General features: G+C 41.8%; 2 protein-coding genes across 7 annotated transcripts in view; both read right to left on the bottom strand.

Moving 5' to 3' along the window:
• Positions 1-2,654: 2,654 nt before the first annotated feature.
• LOC119725690 (DNA damage-regulated autophagy modulator protein 2-like) lies at positions 2,655-13,699 on the bottom strand. Its single transcript, XM_038197219.1, has 7 exons — positions 13,314-13,699; positions 12,265-12,318; positions 10,185-10,252; positions 8,833-8,975; positions 6,051-6,237; positions 5,333-5,412; positions 2,655-3,325 (listed from the first exon to the last, which is right to left on the bottom strand). Exons 1-7 carry the CDS (start codon positions 13,397-13,399, stop codon positions 3,131-3,133), a joined length of 813 nt encoding a protein of 270 aa, XP_038053147.1. The 5' UTR covers positions 13,400-13,699; the 3' UTR covers positions 2,655-3,130.
• A 2,943-nt stretch (positions 13,700-16,642) lies between these two features.
• Positions 16,643-18,568, bottom strand: part of LOC119725637 (DNA damage-regulated autophagy modulator protein 2-like) — a 29,741-nt gene continuing 27,815 nt past the window's right edge. For all 6 annotated transcript variants that reach the window (XM_038197161.1, XM_038197169.1, XM_038197144.1 and 3 more), the window contains one exon: positions 16,643-17,422. In XM_038197161.1, the coding sequence (XP_038053089.1) occupies positions 17,258-17,422 (165 nt within the window). In that variant the 3' untranslated portion in view covers positions 16,643-17,257. The remainder of the gene's footprint in view (positions 17,423-18,568) is intronic.

Here is an 18,568-nt window from a genome sequence, read left to right as displayed (position 1 = left end):
CTCGATCGACATATCCATTCATTCACGTGGTATATGTTTCGTCGGGTGCCCTGCAGAGAAGGGCATATGGGCGTTCTGACGCAAAAAATCATTTTCAAGAAAATTGCATCAAAAGGTTCCATTAACCACCCCGTGCGCATTATGTATCCAATGTTCTCCCACACGCAAAATGATCGTGCGAATTTGAAATTTGTCACACGTATGAATCATGAATTTTGGAACAACTTGTATTAATTTCTGATGAAAATGTTTAAATTTCATTAAAATAGAGGCAGTTTTCTGCATATGCCGGCCCTTTTGATGGGAACATTTTGGTCATTTGCGCTATTGCATATAAAGGGCATAGGCACATAATGCCCCGCTTTTGCCGGGCGCACGACGGTTTCACGCATGCGTATTAAGGTACGTATAGCCTGCCAAACCTAAAGTAACAATGATAATAAGCCTCTGCACTGATGACGTCACCTTTGTTTACGTGTGTGTGCTTTCCTATGGTGCTCAGTGAACCATGGGCCCCCACTGGCTCTATAGGAAAGTGCACATGTAAACAAAGTGTGACGTCATCAGTACAGAGGCTTATTGGCTTGCAGTAATCCGATCCCAAAGGGATATGGCAGTCGAATCTGTGGAATCGGAGCATGAATTAGATGGCTGCGCTCAACAAACAGGCGTTATTTTAATTAGGACCATTACCAAATAATGGTACACGTACGGGATACGTATTCGGATAGGGAAAAGTGACCTATTAAAGAGGTTGTGGAATGCTCGAAGACATTTCCGTCATTTTTTGGGTATATGTAGCCTAAGGTGTGATGAAATAAAAACGACTATTGTTTCTGTCATGAAATGAGTACAAAGGGTACTTTTGAGAGCTATTTTTCAGGTCCTGTTTCGACCCGAACGCGCAATTTGCGTAAAAGTCGTCGTTGCGGGCAGCAAACAAAACACAGTAAATCGTGACGTAATAAACAGGACTCGTTTATGCTACTCTGCATCGGGAGTCCTGTTTATTACGTCACGATTTACTGTGTTTTGTTTGCTGCCCGCAACGACGACTTTTACACAAATTGCACGTTCGGGCTGAAACAGGCATGACATGACTTGAAAAACAGCTCTCAATAGTACCTTTTGTACTCATTTCATGACAGACACAATAGTCGTTTTTATTTCATCGCACCTTAGGCTACATATACCTAAAAAAATGACGGAAATGTTTTTGAGCATTCCACAACCTCTTTAAAACACCATTTTTGTGTGATAATTTATCTATTTTCGATGTGAAATGTAAACATTGCCAATAGTGTGCCCGATGGAGTAGCAACGCGAAATAATAATCCCGTGGGCGACACATAATATGTCTCCCGCACCATTTCAAAATGGTTGATCGATCCCTAGTATATTTCATCTGAACGTGTGCAGAAACCTATTGGCGTACTGCGCATGGGCAGAGAGTCTCTCTGTCACCGTTGCGAGGGTACTTGCAATATTCACGGAGCATTTGCTATTCCATAATTATGCGCGCATGCGCATAAATGGGCTCGGCGGCAAGAGGCGAAAGCGGTCCATTGAAAATGTACAGGGGGCCAAATACTCGGGTCATTTTCTCTCAATTTCTCCAGGATTTGTCGCGCTCTATTTTTTTTTATTGAAAAGCCCCTGAAAACGTCAAAGGCATTACTTTCTGGCCTATGTGGGTTTTTAAGGTATATAATAAAAACTTAACAATTGCTTTCGTCCCGTGCGCACGAGGCGAGCAAAGTCAGTCAAAAACTATAACCGTGCTTCGGGATACCCGTCCACCAAATTTCGGCCCGAATCGCGGTGCTGAATCGCGCCTGACTTCACCACCGAGCACCCCCCCCCGGGAAAACGAAAAAAAGGGGGAACAAAACAAAACAAACAAAAAAGGAAAAAGAGGTGCAAAGCCATATTGCTGTTAATTTGATGCGGGGGGGGGGGGATGAATGCTCCCCTGCTCACACTTGGAAAAATGATAAATTGAGAATATGAAAAATGTATGGAATTTTGGGGAAAATTTGCTTTGCCCCCCCCCCCGGAAATAATCCTGGCGACGCCCATGACCGTGGCTGTCTTTTGTTCTTCTTCACAGCCTCATTGATGCGCATGCGTGCATAATTATGAATTTATTAGTGAAAAGGTCCACATTTAAGTCCATGAGTGTCTTCTCACAGCCTGCACCGAACAAGTTAAATCTGCTTTTTACACAAGTATAGCACGCTAAACTGTCACTGCAACGGTTCTATGGTAACCATAATAACAGCCTCACAAACCAATTTGGCGCAAATACCTCCAATAACGAAGCCACATGGCAGAACCGAAAGAAGTATAAACACCTTTTTACACACAGGAAGCAATATTAACCATATTATTATTATTGTTAAAATTCCATCCATTATCAACAAAATATATTTATCTTTGCGTGGTTATACATTCACTGGAGGAGTTGTGATCGGCATTACCCTGTGTGCGCGTGCGCCCACTATAAGATTTAATCATAACTGACCAAACCTGGTAAGTCCAAGCAAAAGACAAAAGTCAAATATATACGTATACTCAATAGTTATACAATGTCGACATCACAAGAAGACAAACCGTATAACACTTAAATGATGTAGTACTGAATATTATTAAAGTCATAATAATGTTGTTAATACTGAGTAAAACCTATGACACTTCCATGGGTAGGATTTGGGAAAATGCAAAACCACGAAATAACCGGCAAAGCGTTTGAGGGTCCCCGCGGGCCCCGCCCCATTGCAACGTGGGATCCATCATGGTATAATGGTTGTAATTTGTCCAAAGACACACCTTATACCCAATACAAATTTCGTTTGTGCTATAATCTTTTATACTTATCATACAGGTAAAAACACTTTTACGCTAAATCCTCAGGAAATCCACATTACAAAATGGATTCTTCAACCCTGAAATCGGAAAAAATCCCAATAAAAAAAATCCTGAAATCAGGCAAAATCATGAACGAAACAGTATTTAATCCGGAAAATCATGACAAGTGTCACACCTGAGGCTGAAACAGCACCATCCATTGTTGTAAAAAAACAAACAAATAAACAAACAAACATAAAAGCAAGAATGTACTAAAGCTCCACTATAGAACAGACACCAGGGAATCACGTGCAATCTCAATGTCACCCTTCGCGGCGACCTTTGCCACCGGGTTAGTCTTGTCTCCAGTCGGTGGTTTGATGGCGCTGAACTCCTTGTACAACGACAGGATCAATGCAGTCAATACGAAGCCCATCATATATTCAGATACCGAGCTGTAGACGTGGTTCACATAGCCCTACGATCGAGGTTGATAAAAGAAAAACACAATTTAGGCCGTTTCTCACAACTGGGCGTCCCCTACTTCAGCTCAGTCTGGCCTGAGAACCAGGTCTTTCAGCAATTAATGCATAGTAAGACTCGTATTGAGCCGGTATATCCAGAATCAGAGATCTATAAATAGTTTAGTCGGAAAAGGGGGGTATCGTGCACCCTCGGAAATCAATTTCTAATCAACGTTTCTAGGTCAGAAAAAATGCGTAGAATACGATTTGCTATGTTAAAAAATTCAAAAAATGTCCCACGTATTGTTTTTATGCAAATTAGTGCCGCCATTACCGAAAAATCTATTTTTAATTATATCTCAGCCAATATTGCAGATAACTGAACGAACTAGGTGTCTAAACCCATGTTTTCTAGGTCAGAGATCACAATAAAACTATTCTGGAAGTGACCACATGTGTCTGTGGCATAGAAATATGCAAATTAGTGCTGCTAACACCGGAAAATCATGTTTTTGGCATATCTCGGCCAATATAGCACATAACTACACCAGTATGGTGTCTAAACCCATGTTTTGAGGGTCAAGTATCATTAGAAGACCATTCACGAAATAACTATGTGTGTCTTTGGCATGAAAATATGTAAATTATGAAGTGTCGGTTTATCAGATATTTGATTTTTAGCCAATATCTCGGCCAATATTGCACATAACTACACAAGTAAGGTGTCTAAACCCATGTTTTGAGGGTCAGGTATCATTAGAAGACCATTCACGAAGTAACTATGTGTGTCTTTGGCATGAAAATATGTAAATTCTAAATTGCCGGTTTATCAAAAAAATGATTTTCAGCCAAATTATATTCAATTTCAGCCAATATTACAGTTTATTTTGAATATGATGGCTTAAAATAAACTTTGATCATTATTGCTTATCAGAAACCCTTCTGTCAACATTAGCTGCAATATTGGCCGAGATATTGGCTAAAAATCAAATTTCTGATAAATCGACACTTAAAAATTTACATATTTACCTGCCAAGGACACACATAGTTACTTCGTGAATGGTCTTCTAATGATACCTGACCCTCAAAACATGGGTTTAGACACCTTACTTGTGTAGTTATGCACAATATTGACCGAGATATTGGCTAAATATCAAATATCTGATAAACCGACACTTTATAATTTACATATTTTCATGCCAAAGACACACATAGTTATTTGGTGAATGGTCTTCTAATGATACTTGACCCTCATAACATGGGTTTAGACACCTTACTGGTGTAGTTATGTGCTATATTGGCCGAGATATGCCAAAAACATGACTTTCCGGTATTTGCGGCACTAATTTGCATATTACTATGCCACAGACACATGTGGTCACTTCCAGAATAGTTTTATTGTGATCTCTGACCTTGAAAACATGGGTTTAGACACCTAGTTCGTTCAGTTATCTGCAATATTCGCTGAGATATAGTTACAAATAGATTTTTCGGTAATGGCGGCACTAATTTGCATAAAAACAATACGTGGGACATTTTTTGAATTTTTTAACATAGCAAATCGTTTTCTACGCATTTTTTCTGACCTAAAAACGTTGATTAGAAATTGATTTCCGAGGGTGCACGATACCCCCCTTTTCCGACTGAACTATAAGTCGAGGTATTAGAGAAGGCCAAAAATGAAATCCAAAAACAGTTTTAGCTAATGCTGCGCTGGGTGGCACTTTCCACATTTACGTGGACGACTACGTGACAAACGTCATTTTGACTATACGTAATTCCTTGTGTTGGGCATGCCGTGAATGTGACTTAAAGTTCAGCTCAAAATGGCCGCTGAATTGAGCTATAACTTGTACTTCAGTAGGGCTACGTCACATAAACTCTGCAAACACCTTCAAAAGTTGACAGGAACCGAGATAGCTAGGCCTTCACCGTAAAAAAAAACCCCAACAACAAAACAGGTAAGTTTTCTGTTCTGCAAGCTTTTCATTCTTCACGACATGACTTTTCGATATACCTACCCCGTCGTGTGGGTTCCAGTGCAGCGTTTGGGCGTATGTTCCATTAAATTCCGCATTGGCTAGTTCTCGAAATTCAAGAACTGACAAAAGGCAACAAAAATAGTCAAGGACAATGCCACACAGAGAACTTGAACACTTTAATTGTTATTATTTACCAACCGGCCAGCAAGCCTTCGGTATAAATGTTTTTAAAAGAACCCCCAAAACAACAACACTGAACTCCTCTGAACCTCTCTTTTAATCTGTACCTCTGAAAAGTTTGGGATAAAATTGGATCTATTGCTCTATTTTGCAAAGGAGTTTCGCCAATTTCAGGATCGTGTTTTCTTTTCTTCAAAATATTGATGAGCTATTTGGGTTGAAAAAAACTTACTCTATAGGGGTGATCATCTTTGGATTGAAAAGAAGAACACTATAAAAGCAAGCTTTATTAGACATGAGACGTAATGACGTAATGACTTTTTTTACATATGCGCTTTCCTATGTGAGCGAAGTCGGGACGCCATATAAAGTGGGGACCGTCTATACTACATAGAAAAGCGCACATGTAAACAAAGCGTGACGTCATTACGTCTCAGGCCTATTTGATGTGTATCTTGAACACCTGGGAGAGTTCCGAGTATTTGTTTCTTTATGTGGGATTATTTATCATTGTTAGAATCCGTCATAGCACTTCAATGGTCTGCACCAACAATTAAGTAGGCCTATCAAAGGATACGAGTGACGCTGAAGACAACACCCGCGAATGTCAAAGTGAAGCGAAGAGCAGCCATGCTATAAGACCAGAAATCGTCGGCCAGCTTGTAGGTTATCCAGCTCTGTGTCAAGCTGAACAGCAAGCCACCACCGAAAGCCATAAATGCGCTAAACAGGTGAACTTCCGTCTCGATGGCATGTTGGGAATTCTGCAAAAAGGGATGAAATAAAACCAGAAAGGTGACCGATGTGATTTTTAGCGGCGGAAAGCAGCTCAAGAAAATCATCCTGTCTTTCCCTTGGTTCATTGGTTGGTTGGTTAGTAACACATGCCAGAACATGCTTTTTTTGGCAATCAATCACCTTGTCCCTTAGGCCCTCGCAACAACACTTGCTTCTGGTCTCCACTGACCAGCTACCAATTTCGTGGATTGGGTCACGAGATCAGACTCATTTCGCATTGGGGCTAGCACTGTACTGCACACGAATTGGGTATTCCACATGCTTTAAAAAACGCTCCATGCCCCAACTGACGTTCAACAAAATAATGGGAAAACTTTTCAATTGACAGTCACGACCACGTACGTGAGTATAGTTGTGCATTATATAAGAACGGACTTTTATAACATGCACATGACTAACACTATAGGATACGGTAGGGCTACAGTTGGGCCGCAACTTCCGAGATCAATTCGAGCTTTTTTCCAGGGGTGGCGGAACCGGAGGGGGGAACTGGTGGGGCAATTCCCCCCCCCCCCACCCCGATTTTCCCAGGCCAATAAAAATTGATGTGCCCCTTTGAGATGAAAACAAAACTGCCCCTCAAAAGCACACGTGTGAAAGCATATCCCGCTACAAATAAAACTGCCCCTCAAAAACACAAGTAGGCTAACCCTCTCGCATTAACATGATTGTGCACCTTCTCCAGATGGAAAACTACCCCACGAAAGCACAAATACCTCTCTCGCAAAATAAAATTGTGCCCCTCTCAAGATGGAAAATTGGCCATCAAAAACGATAGTGCTTCTCTCGCGATAACTTATCGAGATGGGACATGCCCCTCGACAGCACAATGAGTGCCCCGCTCGCAACATTACAATTCGTCGATCGTACCACGATCTGACCTACATTGTATTTCAGTTTTTGTCATTTCGAGAAATATGGTTTCTTACACGTCCGCAAAAGGCGAACACTTTACGGTTGAAATCACAACTAGCATCAAAACAGCTCGAATTTTTGGGGTCGCAAAAGTGGACCCCGAAATTCGTTTAATACAGAAATAACACAAAAACGTTTTGAAAGGATAGTTGTGTGGATGTTTATATCCTACTTTTAAATGTTCTTTCAGAATAACATCATTTCGTTTAAAGCGCGTTTTGTAGCCCAATTGGGCTGTTCTAGGACCCAGTGTTTCTTTAATCTTATTGTTATTAGAGATTGATAAGTTCTTACAACGTAAAACACTGCAACAGCTGAAGGACGTTAGAAAATGAATTCCCATACGGGATGCATAGAAACTCGTTGAATATATTTTTTAACTCTTTGACTTTTTATTAATTCTTGAACGAATTCCTTGTAAATGTGTTTTTGTATATATGTATGAAACTTACTTTCGTTCAGCCACCAGAACGACACGTGTACGCCGCCATTGTTTCTGACAACGCTAAAGACTGGTCCCTAGTAAAATTCCAAATGAAAGTGATAGGTACCACACAAAGTCCAGGTTCCATACTCTATAAGTCACTTCGTAAAAACATGACAGCATTGTTTACGCGTTTCAGTTCACGAAGTGACCTATCTCGATGTGCCAGTTTGTGAAATGATAATTTCGCATTTTGTAGAGATAGGTCAACATGTTTAATTAGCTGAATCAGCTTAATTAGCTAATTAGGCCACTTATGAATTTGAAATTTTCAGAAAATAAAGAATTTATTAGGCATAGGTAGAATATGCTAATAACCCAAATTCGTCAAAAATTCAGATAGGTCAGACGGTGGTACGATCGATTATTGTGCCCCTCTCAAGATTGAAAACTGGCCCCTAAAAATAATAGTGCTCTTCACGCGAATAAAATGGTCACTGAACTGGCCATCAAAAGCAACGGTGCCCCTCTAGCGATAAAAGAAAGGTCTCTTTACATAACTAGGTAAAAGAAACACAAAGAGCAAAATGAACAACGTATTCATAATTTGTTCCTTGTCATATAGGTTTATAGCGAAATGAACGGGACCATATTCTTTTCCTCCACTTTCACACTGACGGAAGGTGCCCCTTTTTCTGAGCAAGTGTTGCCCCCCAGTTTGAAAAGCGTTCCGCCGCCCCTGCTTGTTTCTTCTTCTTCTTCTTCTACAGGCAGGTATAGTCAAGTACCATAATACGCATGCGTGCACAATATGATTGAGATAATATATCACGTGATCTGTTTGGCTTTATTTTAACGGTCGTGTGTGTTTTGATGCCGTACGATAGAACCCCATTGAAGAAACGTCTCTTTTATGTGATTTTGTTTATATTTAGTCAAGCCGTGTTTAATTAAATTCTTCTTTTTCAGAGAATTTCATTTCCGGCTCATGGTTCTCTTACGTAAAGGTCCCCTGACGTCTTTACATGTAATTGATTGTCAGTCAGGTAACCTTCACATTCACAGATATAGAACGAGACGCGGCGATGCCATACCTTCGTCCAAGTGTTTTGTACAGGCGCATTAATTTCTGAAAGGGCTTTAAGTGTACAGCGCGATCAATGGGCACGCCGCACTGCAGAAAACGGTGGCTAAGAAAGGCCATGGCAAAATAAATACTCACCACGTCGATCTGTACATTGCCCACTAAACTAATGAAAAGCGCGGCCGTGTAGCCCAGTAATGTGGACGCTTTGTTGAATTCCAGTAATTCAGTGGGTCCCTCCTGGGTCACTTGCTTATGCCGGATGTACACTATGAAGACAACTGTTGCAAGGATGAAAAAATAATACCTGATAAGCATTAGGGGGCGTAAGTCTCGGTGAGCATCCGTGGAGGAAAAGGGGACTCAACCTCACTCCCAGCAACGGATAGTTATATCAAACTGATGATGGCATTATAGCTCGTCCGTATCCCTGGGGACAAGCAACTATAAGGGCACATAGTACAGGCCCGTGCCACAAAGAAATAGGCTCACTGAGATGATTTTCTTCTCTAAACTAGATATAAGAAGTGCAGTATGTCCCCAAGTAGTGCTATGTCGTAAATTAATCAGACCTTGTTGCATGCTACTATGTGTCAAATAAAACCATGTCCTGCATTCCTCAATAAATAACTATGTTGTTTATTCAATTAAATCAACATTTCAGATCATGTTTCAATTTCATAAGCTTATTTGTGCAAGAGGGTGAGATTCAAACGCCATACGAAACAGGCTTTGAGAATGTCGACATAGCGCTGGAGACGGTGCACGTGGCGGAAGGCGCGTACGTGCTGCGCCTGAAAACTTCTGAAAGAATGCAGGATCACCCCCGATGTCATTGCACACCTCCTTGATCGTGCGTCGCGCCAAACGATCGAGGAGGTGTGCCATGACGTTAGGGTAATCCTGCTTTCCTTCAAACTCGCGGCAGCAGCACGCGCCTTCCGCCACTGTCTCCAGCGCTGTATCGAAATTGGAGGATGCCAATTAATTAACATGGTATATGACTTTAAAAAAACAACCTCTTGCACAAAGCCGATGAACCTCGCTCCATAAAATGTGTCATGCCTTGTTTACGTACATGATCTGAAAATTGTGTTTAATTCCATTGGTAAACAACAGAGATGTAGCACGTTCTGACGTTCATAACGCATGGAGAAAGGAACATTACGCGAGTAACAACGTGAAAAATATATATAAGCCTAGGCAGCTATCGCTAGATATTGTAAGACGGTAAATCGTTCCGAAACTTTTATCAACCCAAAGTCACCATGCAGAGTGTGCACGGAAGATTCGTGCAGAACATGCGAAGCTGTGGTCCAATATGATGATCATGATGGCATCTGTGACGGTAGAACATTGAGACTGTAAAGTCAAATCTGTAGTGGTCTACGAACACATTTTCAACGGGAACCAAATTTAACGCCCATAAGGTCTGCGAACGCATGGTAACAGGAATCAAATTGAGCTGTTTAAGTCATAAGGTAACTTACGAAAGAAACTGGTCAGGTTCAGCATCTGGCCAAATACGCAGTTTTCGGGATGGAGTGCGCCTGTATCGCTGAAATACAAAAAAAATGTATTGTTGAAGACCATACACCCCGGAGGTGATAGAAAGACACCCACATCTTAAATGGGCAAGCCATCTTCATCTGAAATAAACACCCGCCAAAGCACACACGTGTGTAAATGCCGGCAATCGTGGACGCCCCGTTGTCCCTAATCCTCTTTCCTTTGTTTGTACCCTAACTTTTTAGCGACAGCTCTCATTGGTTTTGTACACGATTTGAGATCGTGGACGTTCGGTCAATCGTGGACGTATTGTTTGCGCCCCGATTCTTACGGTCCTACGTCCACGATTGCCGGTGTTTACATACTCACCCACAACCCCCGCATCGTCCTTACAACCAATATCAGCGTCGTGTTCGCAAGCCAGTGGATTCTAGCTGGCCCTGCCGCTGCCTCCGCCAGACTTACTGTTTCAACCCACTGTCATCGATCCGGCGGGAAACACCGGCGGGGAAGAAGTCACTGGGCGTTTATTGGGCCATAAGCTAAGGATCCATGGGCCTCAGTATTCACGAGTCGGCCATATTGAATTGAAAGCGAGGTAAAATCTTAATTTTTGGAAATTGCGAAGAGAAATGAAAGCCAGTTAATTCCAAATTTATTTCAGTCTGCTTCAAAGAATAATGTTAAAATTGTAATTCAAAATTCCATAATGTTTAAAGCCAGATAAAAAAGGACAGTAAAATAAGGATGCTCTGTGCCTGCATAAATAGTCTGGCGCCATCCCATTGAACAGTTAACACTTAAAGGGAATGTACAGCATTTGCTTTTTGCTGCAATTTTCAGAAATAAATGGATTTGGAGGATTATAGCAAATATTGTTACACTGACTTGTTTCACGTTTTGAGTTCGTAGATGCTGGAAAAACCAAGAAAACCAATCATATTCTTGTAGTCTGGTTCCCAGACCCCACTTAAGATGAAACGGAGCAATTTATAGACTTTGGGGAATGTACGATCAGAGAATCAGTCTAGCAGGCTTGTAGTCTTCACAGGTGTGTAATCAATTGCAAAGAAAATGCAGACGAACTACATAAGGCCAAAAAAAAAAGTCTCCGGTTTCTGGTATGGAGCTTGCCCAAAAAGTGATGCGGCGACGCGGCTTTTTTTTTTTTTTACCTGACTTTTTTGCTTCAAATGTGTGCTGATGACTGCAAATAGTGCCCGACTAAACTTAGTGCAAATATATGGGAGTCCAGAGAGGCCACACAAAGCTTATTCTCGACCATAACCAAATCTAAAAACACGTTAAAATTGTGCAGCAGCAGGATTCCAGTCAAACCAGTGAGTTTGGCGGTTTTGGGACATCATCTTTCATGAAAAAAAAAACTTTTTCATTTTGCCGACGCGCATGGCTACGGCGACGCGCGCGCATACCAGAAACCGGAGACTTTTTGGGGGGGCCTAAGAAAACTAAGAACACTTTTTGAAAAGAAAAAAAAACAGTTTTCTCCAAAGCTGGTCGGCCGACCAGCGGTGGAAAAATACAGTTTTTCTTGAAATGGCAGCACACCAGGAGCCACAATTTTACAGGATCGACTGTCATTCCCTAACAATCAAGTAAGATATTTCGTGATAATTTGATCATTCCGGTTTTTTTTTATGTTTTCAAATGTTGTATCTTCCCTTTAAATGAAATACGTTCAGGGAACTCGCCAAAAATGTCAAACTCGTCAATAAGGCCTATAGGGCCAACGCCAGTAATTAACTTAATGGCATGTGATCACCTGCGTTACCGGGGTGAAAAGTGTCACCTCCACGGCCATGCCGGATCTGACTGCACGAGCTTCAAGTGAGTGATTACATATTAGTTGAGCAAATTATTGTTGGTTCGATCGACGGGGAAAATGCACACATTGCAAAATGGTCTACTCAACCTGTTTTGCACATTTTGGAAAGAAAAATGGAACTATAAGGGGCAAAGGCCACCGTTCTTGAGATTGTAGATGATATTTAAAAAAAAAAAAAAAAAAAAAGGGGGATGCATTATGATTATGAACCTTACCTAATAAACGGCAAAATCGGGTAAACATGGCCCAAACGCACTGCAATAATGTACCTGCAAGAAAATAAAAAACCTATACTGTACATCACATTTTCTATCGAAATAATGAAACCAAAAATGCCCGTTATAGCATCGGGAAAAGGCAACACCCGGCAGGCGGTCACCGCCGGGCGAAAAATACAATTTATACAATTAACTGTTAAACGGTATGCCACTTCTTGGGAGTCGTCGAACTTCTTTATTACAGAGGCGAAGCGTAGCCTGGGCTGGGGTGGGGGGGGGGGGAGGGGGAGGGGGAGGGGAGGGGTGTATTTACCCCCCGCCCCCCCCCCCCCCCCAACACACACACACAATATTTTGAGTGCCCTTTTCTACATATTGAAGTGCCCTTTTCCACCAGCGTTTACCCCCCCCCCCAATATTTGTAAATATGGTGTGTGTTTTTTACAAAAGTGCCTCTTTTTTTAACATTTGAAATTTCGGGCGACCGTCGATCATCCGTCGCAGGGCAATTGTGCCGCCCTGAAAAAGCGCCATCTATATTGCCCGATATATACGATAGTGTGATGCATGATCGTCCGGTTTGAACAGCGGCCCGTTAGAAGATGTACACACCGTACCCACACCATATGCCCCCACCCACTTTTTGATTTTATGGAGGCCAAGTGTCCCGAGAAAAAAAACCAGGTCTACATAATTTGGCTTTGTGATGTGCCCTTTTCACGAACTTTTAAACCCCCCCCCTATCAAAATGACCTTGCTACTAACAAAGTTCAATTTAATTTTCGTGCCAGATATGACCTTCGCAGCTGTAGCTTCATGAACTGTGTTTATAGCTCCATGGCGTACATGTATATACATGTACATGTACGTACATGTACATGATCCGAATAGTGTAATTACTCTACCCCTACTGATGCATGCCTTTTTCTTGAATGTACTGTCAACATGGTCAAGATGAATGCTCCCCCATCTGTAGTGTATATACACCATTAAGCCAGATATGAAAATGGTTGAAAGAAAAAGAAAATCAAAAGACCACAACTTACGGAACCACTAAACCAACCAGCGAGCAACCACCGGCCGCCAACGGCAGGCAGCCGTACGGAAAGCTCCTTAGCCCCGGTATAGACATGGCGATCACCCGGTGAAAGTCAGTCCGTCCTTCGACTGGATTCCTGATCCTAGTATAAGTACAGATCGTTGAACTACGTGGCTTATATTTCCAGTGCAACCATGTATAGCAAGAACGTTAGAACATTACACAATTAAACAATTTATCACATGACAAATGTCTTGTTGGCTTTAGTTTAAGCCAATATTTGCACGGAAGGCTTCCCAGATGAATCACTTTCGTTATACCATAGGGGAATAAACACAGAGTTTGTGTTTCGTCATCGATACGCCGCTTCGATGATCACACAACAGTACTTTTGCGATCCGCGGCGATGCCGTGCCAAGGCCATAACCTGAACACTATTGTTCAGTAAGTTTGCCGCAATCGGGGATTAGCATTGTGCCATATTTTCAATGGGGAGCGCCAATAAAATCCTAAAATCATTCACACTATATTAACTACAAATGCACCCTTGTCACGACTATTTCTTTAGGGGGAGACCGTTCGCATGTACATGTACATCACAATCATGATCACAATCCTTCTTTTTGCTAATGCAATTTCTTTTTACGAAATTTATTTTGGGGGGGGCTAGACACAATTTTTTTTTGGGGGGGGGGGCTAAAGCCCCCCTAGCCCACCCCCCCCCCCCCCCCCACGTAGAACCGCGCCTGGGTTTGTCCATGGTCACATGTTAATGCAATAAAGTGCGGTAAACCAGGTCGGAACTAAACACTCTCGGGAGGATGGGGTAAATCCCCAGACCCGCCCCCACACACTTTTTGACTAAAGGGGGTGGGCTATTGAATCCCCCCCCCCCCACTTTTCCGTGATGAGAAAAAAATGCGGATTTCGAGGTATTCGTCGAACATCTTTAACAACCAAAGTGTATCCAATAGCACTGAAAAGTGGAGAAACAAAATACAAAAGCATTTAAAATGCGCTGTTTTGATGTAAGCGCGAGCATAAATATTGATTATATATCCTGAAGTCTGAAGAGACCCCCCCCCTTTCAAATTTCCACGGCCGGGCAATTTTAGGATTTTGATCGTCCCCCATCCCCGGCACAGATCTAGATTAACGTCACTGCTCTCGGTCCAAAAGCAGTTGATCTATATTAAAAGCAGAAAGTATATAGCTCAGTAAGCATTTTGTGTACTGTGAGCAATATTTCGCTGGGAACCAGTTACAAGCAATATAAATCCCATTGGCATGTTGGTTGGTAACCTGTTTTTGCTAGGCGATATTCTATGCCAATTATCTGTTCTTAGCGGTTATAATGACCCCGGCTATTCCAACAACTTATAATTAGTACAAATCACCACAATTATTAAAGTAATAAAAAATTTATTTCTCTTTTTATATGCAGTCTTCCACATTTTTACTTTCAAATATCTCTTGGACGATTTTTCATATCAATCAGGTTAAGCTATGTTAAGTCTAAACATTATTTACCATTTTCAGTGAATTTTTGACATTTTAATTATAGGCCCTACATTTTACAAAATTAAAATCATCTGAATAAAGAACACTCTTCTTATCTTTGATCATATAAATAAAAACAAGCATTTTTGTCAATATACAGAAACCACGTGTCAAGAGTCTGATTCTGGAACACAAGGCCCAAAAAAAACCCCAAATAGTTCTGCTTCCGATTACGTGTACATTCAAAAATAGGGTAGGTAGGTAGGGAATTTTTTTTTTGGGGGGGAGGCAATTTGTGCGTGTGTACTATCATATTGAGGCGTCTGCATGTAGTCAAGGATATTTTTTTCTAATTGTTCCCATGTAACAAAATTAGGGTAGGGGCTGTCAGAATAGGGTAGGTAGAGAAACCGGAAGCAGAATTATTATTTTTTTTTGGCTTTATCATTTGTCTCCAAACATGTCAAAAACATGGACCAATTCTACAAGATATAATCGAAATTTCAAAACTATTCACAGTACTGCTTTGTGCAGCTAAAACAATAAATTTAAGACACACAATAAGGCCAACAAAAAAAAGTATCCGGTTTCTGGTATGGAGCTTGCCCAAAAAGTGGTGCGGCGACGCGGCTTTTTTTTTTTTTACCTGATTTTTTTGCTTCAAATGTGTGCTGATGACTGCAAATGGTACCCGACTAAACTTAGTGCAAATATATGGGAGTCCAGAGAGGCCACGTAAAGCTTATTCTCGACCATAACCCCATCTAAAAACACGTTAAAATTGTGCAGCAGCAGAATTCCAGTCAAACCAGTGAGTTTGGTGGTTTTGAGACATCATCTTTCATTGAAAAAAAAACTTTTTTATTTTGCCGACGCGCATGGCTACGGCGACGCGCGCGCATACCAGAAACCGGAGACTTTTTTTGGGGGGCCTAATGCAGCCTGCATACTAATTTGATATACATTCTCACTTTACTTTTCAATATGAGTAATTTCATATGTATATAATTTGTGGTTGATAGAGTACCTACCAAAATGTCTGGTAAACATTTAATCACATGAAATACAAGCACAAGAATTAGGACTGTTATTTTCTTTGTTTATTTCATAATTTTCCATATTCCTCGCAGGCCCTGGATATTTATATTTATTGTTGTGCTGTTTTGTATTGTATTTTTGTTCTGTTTTTTTTAACACCCCCAATTTTCCGCTTTTAGTGACTTGCTTACTACAGTTTGATTGGTTTCTACTTTTCCCCTGACTCCCACATATTTTCTCTTTAACTTTATCTGAAAAAGTATGTGTTAATATTCCTTTCAATTATTGTATCATATCTGTAAAGCGACTGGGAGCATGGGAGCATGCAGTGCAACACTATTAATGGCAAATGTAGACCGTAAATTATGTGTAGTATTCAGACCGACCATATATGTAACACATATCAAGGCTTTGTTCCTATTCATGCTGTTGTACTAGCTCTATGATCTGCTGCAGTGGCAAATCTACCCCCCTCTGGGACCGCAAAATATTAGGAAAATCGCATAGATAATCACAGCAAATGCCTACTAAACTGTCTCTTGGCAGCTACTAACCCCCCCCCCCCTCCAGGCCCATTGCCAGCCCTGAGCGTCGCGGGAAGGGGGGGGGGGGTATAGTACCAACTAGGGGGCCCACTACCATAAAAAATACAAAAAATACATAGTACACATGTATGGCTTTTGCAGTTGGGGGGGGGGGCCAATTGCTCACCAAGGGGGGCCCGGCCCCACCAGGTCCCCCCGCCCCTTGGCAACGGGCCTGCCCCCCCCCCCCCCATCTAAACCCAAAAATAATTCATGCAATATGTCCATTTTGTAACTACAGCAAGAGCTTATATTTCAATAAAAAACAAACAACTCAATTTGTTGACTTCTGATTAATTATGCATTCAAACTATGTTCAAACATAAGTTTTAACCATTGCTTGTGATTGATCAAGCCGTGTGACCTCATGATTAATAACGATGTCTTCAAATTGAACACTCCAATTTTGAAAGAATGTTTGTTATGATTAAACTGTGCGATCTCCAACTCATTATGTGAGGATGCATGAACCTTGACCTCTGAGAATGCATCAATTTTATGCAAACTTCATCCTCGCACAAACATGGGAGCAATGATTAAACCTTAGGTCCCTTGACCTGTATGATCTACATCAGCCATTTCTTAAACTCTGGATTTGTCCCCAGCTTAGACTTCATCGCTGGCTCCGGAGTCGTTTAGAAGTCTGAAACGTTTCAACCAAATTTAAACCCTCTTCAACCTTATTTTACATTATACAATTTTATATTTTTATTTAAAAACATGGACCTGTATTGAAGCTGGTGTCAGCCAAAAGTCAGGGGACAACTATCTGCTTAAACCACAGCTGGAGATGAAGTCGAGTTTTGTAAAACGCTCTTAATCTCTCTGATTATGCATTTGGGTCACAGGTCACATTTAGTAACCTTTGACACCGCCTGACCTCAGCGGCCAGCTCGACCTTCTGGAAATCTTTGATGTAGCTGAAGAAATAGAAGAGGAAGGCGATAGCCATGATCCATTCGGAGACCGTGCTTGCCACGTGCAGCCCAAAGCCCTGGAAACAAGGTTGACAAAAACAAATCAGTTACTTTCCCTTTGTGGTTCATTTGAAAAATAAATTCAGTAAGCACAATGAGGACTTTGGACCATTTCTGAGATCTTGGCAAGTTGGCATCAGCTCCAGATTCTAGCTTGAGGATTAAAAAAAAACATCGACATTGACCCATTCTTCAAGTTTGTAAGTCTTTAGATTGTTTAAGGTGCGACGTGAAGGGTAGTGCTTGAGACAGAGTCCATCTGAAGCCGAGGTTAAAAAATGGCTCTGTCACACTGTCTTTCTTAAATCCAGTCGTGGATACAATCCAGACTGATAAGACCCAAGTAACTGACTGAAATCTTGAGTGCATTCCATTACTTCCCCCGGGCTTACTCGCGCAAGCGCGACAGCGTTTGATTTACCGCTCACGTGACTTCTTGCGCTTAATCGAGCCTGGCCCAAGTAACTGACTCGCCAAGCCAGTTACTCAGGTAAGTATCCCATTAGACCATTCAATAAACATGGCTGCCAACATGACGTCCGGCGGGCGACTCAGGCCGTGTCCGAAACGGGCTTCCAGAGCTATAGATCTATTGTCAGCACGTCCCCCGCGTATTTTCAATGGGCGTAGACCTAGACCTAGCTCTAGACAGTTGATTCGGGTGCAGCCTGTGTCATGTCAAAGTTCAACTTTCCAGCTCTTGCACAAAAACTTTACCCGAAACCGTTCGTTTATCTAGCTCCACTGTCATCATGCGAGGAGCAGGCGTGACTAAACTGGGGGAAGTAATCGAACGCACTCCTTGTGTCACAGACCTGAGACACAGACTGTAGTCTCGAGTCACAGACTGGAGTTTCGAGTCACAGACTGGAGTCTCAAGTCACAGACTGGAGTCTCGAGTCACAGACTGGAGTCTCGAGTCACAGCCTGGAGTCTCAAGTCACAGACTGGAGTCTCGAGTCACAGACTGGAGTTTCGAGTCACAGACTGGAGTCTCAAGTCACAGACTGGAGTCTCGAGTCACAGACTGGAGTCTCGAGTCACAGACTGGAGTCTCGAGTCACAGACTGGAGTTTCGAGTCACAGACTGGAGTCTCAAGTCACAGACTGGAGTCTCGAGTCACAGACTGGAGTCTCGAGTCACAGCCTGGAGTCTCGAGTCA

This window comes from Patiria miniata, unplaced genomic scaffold, assembly GCF_015706575.1.
Source record: "Patiria miniata isolate m_02_andy unplaced genomic scaffold, ASM1570657v1 HiC_scaffold_1, whole genome shotgun sequence".
In the NCBI taxonomy this organism is placed as follows: domain Eukaryota; kingdom Metazoa; phylum Echinodermata; class Asteroidea; order Valvatida; family Asterinidae; genus Patiria; species Patiria miniata.
The sequence above is the reverse complement of the archived record's forward strand: the minus strand, read 5'-3'. Positions and strand labels throughout refer to the sequence as shown.